Source organism: Serinus canaria, chromosome 3 (genome assembly GCF_022539315.1).
Source record: "Serinus canaria isolate serCan28SL12 chromosome 3, serCan2020, whole genome shotgun sequence".
Lineage (NCBI taxonomy): Eukaryota > Metazoa > Chordata > Aves > Passeriformes > Fringillidae > Serinus > Serinus canaria.
This window is the reverse complement of record NC_066316.1, coordinates 18,924,963-18,937,065: the sequence shown is the minus strand read 5'-3', so window position 1 is coordinate 18,937,065 and position 12,103 is coordinate 18,924,963. Positions and strand designations below refer to the sequence as shown.

General features: G+C 48.4%; 1 protein-coding gene across 1 annotated transcript; it reads left to right on the top strand.

Annotated features, from left to right (window-relative positions):
* Window positions 1–4,669: 4,669 nt before the first annotated feature.
* On the top strand, window positions 4,670–7,428 carry LOC115484943 (acrosin-like). Its single transcript, XM_050973062.1, is given in 5 exon segments — window positions 4,670–4,745; window positions 5,244–5,544; window positions 5,853–6,118; window positions 6,381–6,526; window positions 7,009–7,428. Coding segments are annotated over 5 exon segments (1,209 nt in total).
* Window positions 7,429–12,103: the final 4,675 nt, after the last annotated feature.

Sequence of the window (12,103 nt, the reverse complement as noted above, 5' to 3'; positions counted from 1 at the left end):
TATTTATTACAGAGCTGGATGCATGTGGGGATTGTTTCCCCTAAAGGATATGTGCACCCCTGAGAATTCCGAACCTTTTTTTTAATACCCCTTACTTGTACATATGCATATAGGTTCACAATAGGTTCATGCATATTCATTTTACTGGTTTTGCATTACACTTGCAGCTAGTTTTTTTTACCAGTCCTTGTACAGAAAGAACTCCCGGGTCATCCTGTCCATCTCCTGCAGCTTCAGCTTTGGCTCTTGTCTTTTTTTCAAAGTTCAAGGGGCACCCCCTTATCTTTCTTTCCAGCTTGAAAATTCTCATTCTTTTTCCTTGGCTGAGACAGCTTTGCAAGCACAGGCTTTTTGCGAGAACAGGCAGTCTTAAGCACAGCACAGAGTTAAGAGACTAAACAACATATTTCATCTATGCAAGCAAGCTACAGACCAAATAATTCAAAATAGCACATTTCACCTAAATCCAAAATGGATTTTTACCCTCTTAAATTTTCACTCTGTTTCAGAACAACCACCCCATATCAGTACTGGTCCCTCCCACTCTGGCATAAGCTTCTTCAAATATTTCCTGATGTCAGAAGCTGCCTGCTCACTGAAGACACTGAGTGCAAGAGTGTCTCTCAGAGCTGAAGTTGGCCATTACCCTGCCCAGTGAGCAGACCATCTCAGAGCCACCCAATCATCCTAGAACAATCTTATTGCATTGTCTTGGTAAATTCTGGTGTCCAAACAATTTCTCCCAGTTCTGTATAACCTCAGCCACAGACATCTCCTCATGTAAACCAGGGATATTTCCCATCATATCAAACACTTCAAGGCATGTGAAACCCCTTTTTGCATGCCAAAGCGAGAGACAACTGCTCACTTGAAAAATTGTAGGAGGTTTACTAAACCTTAACAAAAATACAACAAAAGGACTAAATAAGGAAAAAGTTGCAGTGCTGGGAACTGCCTTTTTGGCTGCCTCCCACATGGCCGCTTCCTTCTCAAGATGGATGCTCAGTCTTTTATACTCTTGGGGGGGTTGCATCAGCCAACCCTGGCCCCTCCCAAAGTCAGTCAGTCAGCTCTTCTTTGCCGTTTATTGATGGAGACTGCTTTCTTGTAACTTGATTGGAGGGTCAGGTGTTATCATGCCACGCCCCTTAGTGACAAGCTCTTCCACTACCAACTGCCCCAGGTAATGGGCACATGTACACGCCTTCTTTGTACTTGTCTAAGACAACCTAGGTTGTCTGATGGTGACAATGCAGAGCAGGGGGGTGGAAAAGCGAACTGTGGGGAGAACAGAGGACATCTAAACTACAATAACATATCTATACATCAATAAAGCTTCTCTTAATATTCACACAATATTCATTCCTTAACCGCAAGATCCAAGTATCTCATTATCTATAACACCAAGAAGGTGTTTCCACCTCCTTCTGTGTGTGCTTTAGCACCCATTTTGTGGCACAAGGGACACAAGGCTCTCCCTGTGCCTGTCTCCAAAAGCTTCAAGCAGAGACTTGAGCCTCTCCACCTCAGAAATTATGGAGGCCTCCACAACTCTTGTGTGGCCACCTTAGGCTGATCATGCTGTGCATTCCTTCTCCACCCACTACCCATGATTTCACCAAATCTACATCAAATGTCACAACAATAGAGAGGCTCAAATGCACCCTTATAATTTACAAAGACTCTGCACATGGAGTTATAGCACTACTCCTCTGTCTCCTTCCTGCCCTGAAAATCCCAGAAGCTGTGCATTTGGAGGAGGGGGGCTCCAGAGGTACTCCTCTACATTCCATTTGGGCCACCATAGTGCTGAAGAAACTCCCCCGTGTGACCATTCCAGGGACAAGGGTTGCTTCAGTGAGCTGCCAGGTATGGTGTTCGATTACCCACCCATGCCACTCTCACTCACTCAGAGCAGGTTTCTGCACTCATTCCACTCTGAGGTTCTGTCAGCAGAGTTGCAGATGTCTCATTCCATAAAGAGCCACCGGCTCCTGCTGTAGCTCTCAGTGTTGTCCTGGTTTAAAGGACAGGTATCTGCCAAGGAAGGCGGGAACCTCATCTGGAATGGAAAATATGATCCCCTTTTCTCCAAATTATTATAACTTTGAAATTACTGGGTTTTCAGGCAAAGATATGAGAACAGGAATAACAGTTCTTTACTAGTATGTATAACAAGGCAAACAAAGAACAGCAACAGCAGCAACAACAAACAGAACAGAAACAGAAACCCAGTCCCAGCCTTTTCTCGGCCGCCGGTGCTACCCCTTCACTGCAGTTCCAGTCACGGCCAGCAGGGGCGCTGGTGGCTCCTGGCCGGGCAGGGTGGGTGCAATTATTCCCCCACGGCTGCAGGGGGCGCTTTGGCATGAGCTCAGCCACCTTGCTCCACATGGTAATGGCGGAAGAGATGGAGAAGGGGCTTCCTTTGGAAACTCACAGGAAGCAGCCAGTCTCAGTGCCACTCAGAAAGCTGAATGGACTACAGCAGGAACCTTGGAGAAACAGACTGGAACAGGAGAGGCAGGCCCATCCCAGAGTGACAAACAAAGTGTAGCAAAGATTCCAGAGCCATGCTAGAAGCCACTCAGTGTTTGGGCAGGCACGGAATGTCAGGTTAATGTGTAGTAGAAAAGCCTAAATCATTGGCATAAAACAGCACAGCTGGGCAGTGGCTGCCAGGCTACTGCAAGCATCAGCCACGAGCTGCTGGGAGATGCCTTCTGGGAAGGGGAAAGGAGTCAGGATCACCTTCCCAGTGAGGCTGGGTGTTGGAAAGGTCCCTGTTCAACAGACACTCTTGCAAGCAGAAGCTCACCCACAGAAAGGAGAAAAGCAGTTCAGGACAGAATTCCACTGTGGCAGCAAATTTACCTCACAGCAGCAGCAAACCAGACTGTTCCCCTCCAGCCCTGAGAGTGAGAGAGTGACGAGCTGAGCCTAGCCTCAACCCCAGCCAAAATCTCACAGTATCTCAGCACTTCCCAAGAGAACTTCACTGCTCAGAGACAGTAGCAAACTGCACCCTTCCCACTCCTCCTTGGCTATATCTTTTGCCTCTCTTAAGTATCTGTTGTTCCCATCTCTTAGGCAACAAATGGGAGAAAATTCCCTGAGAGAAAAGAAAAGGAGAGGGGAAAAAAAATCCCAAACTCCAATAAGTGTCCATTCCCCTGACCTGCTCCCTGTGCCCTCTGTCATGCAAAGGGTGAGCAGCCTCTGGTCCCAGGCTGCTGCCAGCCAGAGCTCAATCTGCAGCTGGCACTGCAGCTGCACACCCAGCTCCCTGCCCCAAATGGATTCCTCAGCCGCTGCCTGCCCTGGGGACTGCACAGCCTCATCCTGCAAGAACAGAGACCTAAAGAAAGCAGCAGAGAGCCTTCTTACAAGGGCAGGTCCTAAAAGGACAAGGGACAATGGCTTTACAGGAACAGCGAGCAGCTTCAGCTGAGATCATGTAAAGGAATTCTTGACTGTGAGGAATTTGAGGAATTCTTGCTGATATATTGTCATGGGTTACACAGAGCAGCTGTGGATGCCTGTTTTTCATGTAGGCAGGATCAGCACAGAAGACACAGACACCAACCTCATGAACAAATGTAATTTACAAAATTCAAACCAGCAAAGAATTGCAAAAGGATAAACTGTGCAATGCATGTAATCATTACCATAAACAACTGCCTACAGTGATGAAGAAAGACACATCACAAGTTACCCTAAGCCTTGACCATCACCCAGGCCTGCCCATCAACTGGGGGAAAGCCACTGTCATAGTGAAGGACTGGGGAACCACAGAGAGCAACTGGGAAATCCTGCGGGTACTTTCCCCTACAGGATGTGAGGTTTCTGACTGTCTGTGACAGGTCTCCGTTTTTATACCATTGAATAAACAATGTACCAAAACTTCTAGTGCAGTAACATGGTGTTTCAGTCTGCTACTGGGATTCCCCCAAGGCCTTGGAGGGCTTCAGGTGGAGTCAAGGAAGTTGTTTGTGATCCTACACCCCCCCAAACAAGGTGAGATACGACCTTGTCCAGTCCCTAAGTATGGAAAGGTAAATCCATGTTTTGCCAGTGAGTGAACATCTGGTTGGTAGACTCATCCAGAGTCTAGCTCTTGGTCAAGGCTGTTGTTCTGGCCTCAGTCAGAGCCTGTTGATCAGGACTCAGTACTTCAATGCCCCATCCCTCAAAGTGTTCAAGGACAGCTTCTGAGCCAAGCTGTGAACACTGTGGGTCTAGTGCATGCCAGCCCTCCCTGCCCATGGTAGCAGGTTGTAGCTTCAAGGTTCCTTCCAGGCCAAACCATTCCATGGCTCACTAAATCCATGCAGCTCTTCTCCCAGTGGGGCCTGTGCCACAGAACCCCCCAGGGCCCAGAACATGGAACCCACCTCTCTGTGACATCAGCCCCGGGGCCGAGGGCACCACGGGCAGCGCGGCTGTTGCAGGCACTGCGGCTGTGGCTGTGCTGCTGCACGGAGCTCTCAGTGCTTGCAGCTGACACGTGCCTCTGGCAGCCATGAATTGGCTCAGCCTCCTCGTCCTGCTGACTGTGGCCGGGCTGGCACAGAGCATCAAGTACACCTGCGAGTAAGTGGCCCCAGGCCCTGGGAGGGAGCCATGGCAACACTTGCGGCCTTCCCTGGAGGGGACGCGCCTGTCCCCCATGGCCAGGCCACAGCTTCCACCATGGGGGATGAGCATAGAAGCTCACTTTGATTCCCCTGGATTGGCTGGGAGGAGTAAGTAAGAAGGGATGGGAACAATGCAACAATCCAGAAAATAAAAAACTTTAACAGTGAAAATAACAAACGTCACACAGGTACAGAGGCTAGGTTCCAAAGACTCCTATGGTGGGGCAAATGCAGCCAGATATAGGGGCACAATGTCCAGTCAGAAAGGCGAACTCAAGATATGTCCTGATAAGGAAAAGGTCTTGACCAAAGGGGAAGGAAAACTGGAAGCTTGACACAATATAGGAAGCATGCTACTAACTTCCATGATCCCATGGTTCCCAGTGTGGCTTGGTCAGGTGTCCCTTCTCAGCATACTGTCTGCCATGGTCTGAGGTCAAAACAGTCTGTAAAAGCATCTGAGGGAAAAACAACAGTAGGACAAGATCCCACCATGGGAAGCCTCAGTTCCTTGCCAGCAGCCAGGTGCTGGCACGGACAGACATCCCATGGGCTTCCCTGGCCTGCTGTGCGTGCAAGGCCTTGTGGGGAGGGCAGAGGGCTGAGCTTCAGCCTGAGCCACAGCAGGCCATGAAGCACCATGGAAACAACTTTCTGCTTGCAGAGGGACCTGTGGACTTCGAGTTGTGCCATCTGTCTATCACCCCACAAATAATTCCTACGGCAATGTGGCTTATGACTCCGGCACGATACGCGTCGTGGGTGGCACAGGTGCCAAGCTAGGGGCCTGGCCCTGGATTGTCAGCATCCAGCATCCCTGGATACCACACCTGAAGCATCTGTGTGGAGGGTCCCTCATCAGCAAACAGTGGGTCCTCACAGCAGCCCACTGCTTCGATGAGGTCACGTAAGGAGGAGCAGGGAATGGGAACATCCCCACAACACCAGCAGGTGCCCTGTCAGCAGCATCACCTGCTACTCCCATGCCCTTTCCTCTCAGGCAGCCAGGCTGCCACAGTGCTCAGGAGAAGCCTGGGCTCCTGCCAAGGCTTCCTAGCAGCCTCCAGCTTGACATTCCCCCAGCCTAAGACGTGCCAGGGCACTCACACCTGCCAGAGCACTGCTCCCTCTCTGCCTTTCCAAGCCAAGGTCTGGCAACTGCTGGGCTGCTGTGGCACGTCTCTGCTCTCTCATCCCTCTCTCCATGCCTTCTAGGGCAATCAGCCTGTTGTATGTGGTAATCGGGGCCACTCAGTTGACTCAGCCGGGCCATGGGGCACAAGTGCGCCGTGTCAAACAAGTGCTGATACACCAGTACTACAACCATGATGACATGAGCTATGATATTGCCCTGATGCAATTGGACCATCCTGTCCAGTGCAGTCCCTACATCCAGCTGGCCTGTATGCCTGATGCCACACTGAGACTGTCAGAGCTGCAAAACTGCTGGGTGGCTGGCTGGGGTTCCACTGCTGCAAGAGGTGAGTCCCCAAGGGTGATTCCTGGGCCGACTCAGCAGACAGGGGAGAGGTCTTGGGCTTCCCTACAGCAGAGGCCAAAGTTGGAGTCAGGCTGCAGAATGTACACCTCTGCAGAGATGGGCCTGGCCTGCTCCCCAAAGGCTGGCAGCAGCTCCAGTTCCTCTGCAGAGGCACAGCCATGCCATGGATCCCCCACAAGACAGCCGTGGGAGGAGAACTGGGAAGGAGTTGCTGGGGGCTCATTCATTTCTCTTGCTCACAGCTCAAAAATCAAGTGATCAGCTGCAGGAGGCCAAGGTCCAGCTCATCGATCTCCAGCTCTGCAACAGCAGTGGCTGGTACTCAGGGAAAATCCACATCCACAATGTGTGTGCTGGTTACCCACAGGGCACCATCGACACCTGCCAGGTAGGAACGTGCCACAAGCCACTCAGCCCCCAGCAGCACCAGCAGCCAGGGCAGCACCACCCCAACACAGCCCAGGACCTGCTGTGCCTGGCCACTCATTCACCCTCCCGGCCCCAGCTCTCCCCCCAACTGCTGTGGGGGCTTCCCACACACTCTCCACCCACACCTGCCTGCACAGGGCTCCTCTTGTGCCAAAAGCCCAGAAAGCCCAGCTAGCCCAGCTAGTGCTCCTGGCAGTGCAGAGGTCCAGATGCCAAAGGTCCATCCTCTGCACATCCAGGAGTCCTGTGCAGGAACAGCAGAGAGAGCCCTACCCTCTAGGCCCCCATGCCATTCACAGCCAAGTTCTGGAGGTCCAGCCTCTGAGCAGAGCTTTTCTCTGCCCAGAATACAGCTCTGGCAGGGGCTGTGAGAGAAAAAGAAGTCAGCCCCAGTGCTGGCTGGTGCCACCAACACCTTAAATCCTCTGTGTTCTGATGCAGGGTGACAGCGGTGGTCCTCTCATGTGCCAAGAGAAAAACAGTGACTACTGGTGGGTCATTGGAATTACCAGCTGGGGAAGAGGCTGTGCCAGAGCAAAGCGGCCTGGAATTTACATCTCCACTCAGTACTTCTATGACTGGATCCTATTCCACATGAATCTGAGCCCAGATGGAGGTTCCTCTCCAACATCTCGAGCATGTAGTCATTCTCTAATTACCTCACACTCCTGGAGTCAGTATATTCCCACCTCACAATCCTCTCAGAAGCTATGGCCAAGACCAACCCCCTCTCCAATACCAATTCCAGTACCAACATTGGACAAAGGTAAATCCTGCCTATTTCCCATCAAGATTCTGCTGGAATTCTTTACTCAAGTGAAGGAACTCCTCCAGCAGACATTTGGTCAGAACACATCTTGAGCAGCAGGACAGCCATGGTCCAAGCCACACTGCAGTGCATCACAACTATTTTCTGCTGGGGCAATGCCTGCTGATCCAAAGGCAGCCTCAGGTTCAAAACCCTGCTCTGTCCTGACCACACTCCTCTCCTCTCTGTGCATGCAGACACCACAGTTGACTTATCTGAATGAAGTAAAGTTGCCTCTGGTCACAGGGAACCATCTTTTTGACTGAATTCTGACTCCTGGGCAAAGCAAGGAATTCCATGGTTGGCACCTGCAGAATGAGCCTGGGGGCACAAAGAGACAGAGTAGCTCCAAAAAGCTTCAAAGGGCCTGATCAGAGAGGAGAGTGCTCTAAGCCACCATGGGCTGGAGGAACCTGGTACATCAAGCCTAGCAAGAGCATAGGACAAAAGCAGATACCTTGGGAGGAATGCTCAAATGCACATGGGCTGCTGATTAGGACCTGGTGAGAGTCTGGGCTAAGGGAACAGATCTGGGAAACTCCCAAGCATGACAAGGGAAACTCCTGGCTCCTGACTGGAGTGCCAGTGCCCTAAGGCAGAGCCAGATTTCACAGGCAGCAAAGGGGGATTGATGTGCCAGGTGGTCACACTTCACAGATACTCAAAGGAAGAGCTGGGGTCATTCTGGAAAGAGGAACCTGGCAGGAACAGTAGGGGAGGACACCAGGAATGCCATGGAAGGCTGAGGTGAGTGGGCCAACACCAGCTGCAACACCAAGGTTGTTCACAGGCATGGCCAACCTGTGAGCCAGGGGAAATGATGTGTGGGCTTGGCTCCATATTTGGGAGGAGATGAGGGCAGGGAAAGGGAGGAGTTGAGGAAGATGAGAGGGCTGTATAAGCGTGGCCAATGGAGAGAAGGAGCAATCAAAGAGCCAGCTGCAGAGACACAAACTGCAGCTTGGTGTGCTGGTTTGCCTGAGGGCTGCACAGAATCACCACAGGATGGGAAAGAGACTCTTTTGCCCTTAATTTCCCACAGCACAGTGGCACGGACAATGGCCTGTGGGTTAGAGCAGGAGTATCCTCATCTGTGTACAGCATTCAATTACTGTATGTCACTGGCCACCCTGGCATGAGGGTGCCACATGTGCCCTCATTAGATCGAGCCCAAAACAGCAATAGAACTCCCTGGCAGCAAGGGCGTGGAGCCATCCAGAGGACATTTCTCTAGCTGATGGCACCAGCATGGACTGTGCTGCACCTGCATTTCACTGCGCTTCTGCAGGAAGAATGATGCAGCTTGGGCACTTCACTGCTCACCCACTGTGGCTGTGACTGGATTGGCTCCTGACCCAAGCACACGCATGCTTCCTGAAGGAGACCGGTCCCAGAGTGATTCTGTTTTGAGAAGAATCTTGAGGGAAAAAGGCTGCAGAGAGCAAGGTACCAGCAAAATTCCCCAGGGGCTGCACAGCCTCATCCTGCAAGAAGTGGGGCCTAAAGAAAGCAGCAGAGAGCCTTCTTTCAATGACAGGTTCTTCTAGAACAAGGGGCGATGGCTTTACAGTGACAGAGGGTAGCTTCAGCTGGGATAATAGGAAAGAAATCTTGATTGTGAGGGTACTGAGGAACTGGCATGGGTTGCCCAGAGCAGCTGTGGATTCCCCATCCCTCAGAGAGTTCAATGACAGGCTCTGAATAACCGGGTATAGTGCAAGATATTCTTGCCTATAGGAACTGGATGATCCTTAAGATCCCTTCCAATCCAAACCATGATTCTAAGATCTGTGGAGTGACATTGAGCAAAACTCTGCCTTCTTCAGCAGCACTTATGATCTCCAGCTGTCATTCATTAATGAACGAGTGTGAATATACTGTCAAATGCAGAGTTCCACATTTGGTCTTGGATAATAAGTAAAAATTAAACCAGCAATTTAGTAACAGTTACAACAGACACATCTACACCATAATGTCAAATTGATACAATCACCTTATCAAATACATGCATTAGTGTCTTCTGAGTAATGTGGCTAGTTCTCATGGGGAGAGAGCAAGTACTGTATAAAAAGCATAAATATGTATCTAAAAATGTAAAAATAGTTGTTGCAAAGTATTCTCTCTTGGGGTACCTGTGACAGACTTATCTGGCAAGGTATTGAATTCTTTGTTGCGAGCTCCCACATGAGCACCAGGCAGAATGGGGTCAGGACTATGAGCATGAGGATTCCTGTATTTGGAGAACAGAGGATGGAAAGATGCACCTGATAGTTATCTTTTCCTATATATTGCACTTCTTGCATACAGAAAAAGAATTCTAAACCTTTATTCTGGAGAAAAAAACGACATACTGGAAAAATTCCTTCCATTTTGTACCTAGACAGGGTGTTCTGACTCACACAAAGGCAAGAGAGGGGTGAAGATGGGATGGGCCAGACAACATGTCTCATCTGATCATTCTGAGCTGGATTAAGTCTGGATTTAAGCAACCTTTTCTCCTTGCTACATACTTAGGACCATTGCAGGTATGTCCAGCTGAAATTAATCTACACCAGCCTGTAAGGCTTAATAAAATTCTGGCTGTGCCTTGTTCCAAATTCACTCTTTGCAACTTGAGGTAATGTGGAAGGCATGAAGACTAGTGTCTCAATTTGACTATTCTTGAGATTTTCACAAAGCCCTCTAGAGTGTTTACTATCCTGGCCTTCAGTTACAAGAATATTTTAACCCAATCTCTAGAGAACCTGAATTCTAAAGTCATCTTACAGGTTTATGTTTTTGAAGTAATAAGATTTTTAAGATAACCTGGATCTTTTAAAATCATTGAATATTTGTATTAATGCCATTCCCTCAGAGCCCTATCATTTGCATTTCTTGATTTTCACCCAAGAATGTGATGTAAACAGAGTTTTAACAGAGAGACAAGGTACATTCCCACATACACATACTTAAAGAGGATGGTAAAAGCCCCCAGCATTTTTACTTCCCACAGTTTCCTCTGCATTTTTGGAAGTCTGTCTTGGGAGAGAGCCATACCATAAATCGCTCCTATCTGTCTTGAAATGCCAGACCTCCTGGTTTGAGATTGCAACACTTAGTCCCCTCAATTATGTGTAATAAAGTTACACACATTCCTCCTTGGTACATTTCAGGCTTAGGTGAAGTTGTGAGTGTTGGGATTTGAGTAATTGTAAACCATGCCTAATGCTTAGTTAAGGAATAGTTTTGGATCACCCATACATGCATCCAGAACATACCAGAGTTGTGCATACTTGATTCCTATTGCGTGCTGAGATGAGATTTTTTATTTGAAAAGCCATTTATAGTAATGAAAGCAAATCCCACCCCTCTGACATTTCTGCCAGTGTGTAGCAGTAGGATGTGCAGCACCAAAGCCCAGAGGGAAACAACCTGTCTTGTTCCTGTTTTTACTCACCTTGGTGGATTAGACTTCCAGGCTGGCCTCCCTGTCCTTCCTTATCCCTGCACACAAAAGGGAGCTGTTGCTAAGCAGCTGTGGACCGTGCACCAGAGCCTGGTTTGAAAATGAAGAATTAACTAGATTAGTTTTGGTGAAGACAAGGTACAGCTGAAGAACAGGCAGGAGAAAGGAAAAAAAGTAAAATAAAAGGCAGCTGTGGTTTGCACTAGAGAACAGAGAGTGTCCAAGCGGAGGAGGGAATTTTGAAAGCAAAGAGGAAATAATGTGTGTGGCCTAAATGGAAGAAATACATAAAGAATGAGATGTTCTTCAGGGCAAGTGCTGCCTGTATGGTTATATATCATCTAACACTACAAAGCTCCAATCCACTGGTCTTCAAGGAAAATATCAGAAACAAGTGAATAAAAAGTGCTGCCACCAAACCTTTCACCTCAGCCTCTCACTGGTCCTGACTTAAACACAGCCTCACACCCACCTTTAGTGGGAGATAAAGAACATGGAAGGAAATGGGCTGGAAATTGTTTGTTCAATTTTTTGTCCTGGGAAATTTTTACCTCCATTGACTTCTTAAGTCATGCTGGTTTCAGAGACGTCAAGGTTGCAGCCGCCTCAGGTGACTGTGTAGTGACTGAGGACTCACCACATATTTTTTGTAGCCCTAAGGATGTCACTCAGCATTCGTGCTGATAGCTCATAGAGAATTCTTCTTCCAATAAGATGTTCTGTGATAATCAAACATGGCCAAATCCCATGCTTTTGTATTGCTTAATTCCCAGGCCTGAGAATCTGAATCATAGCATTCAATGAAAAAGTGCATTGGCTATTTGGCTTGATATCTTACATTATTATTCTAGACATATGAAGGCCAAGCAAAAACTATGAAAGTTTTTCTGAGCATATTAATGTTTTGTCCTTAATTCATTGCAATATTATTTATTCTCATTAATGTTCACTTTTTGTTAATATTTCAGAAACCTGTTTCACAGGGTGAAGCACTCTCAGGAAAAAAAGCATGCAAATATTGAAGAACATTGTCCAAAAAAAACCCCTGTACTATTAATGTGATTCTACTGGTTCCACCCCACCAGTCACGTAGCAAATGTGTATCCCACTAAAATTTTGGTCCAGTTATGACAAATCAAAATGAATGAGCATTCAAATATTGCATATTTTGACTGGAAAATTTACAGGCCAAGAACTGTTTGTTGCAATTAAAATGTGAGTGAATCTGGACCAACTTATCACTGTCTCCTGGTGTTCAGAGCACTGAAAGAAAAGCTGAGAAA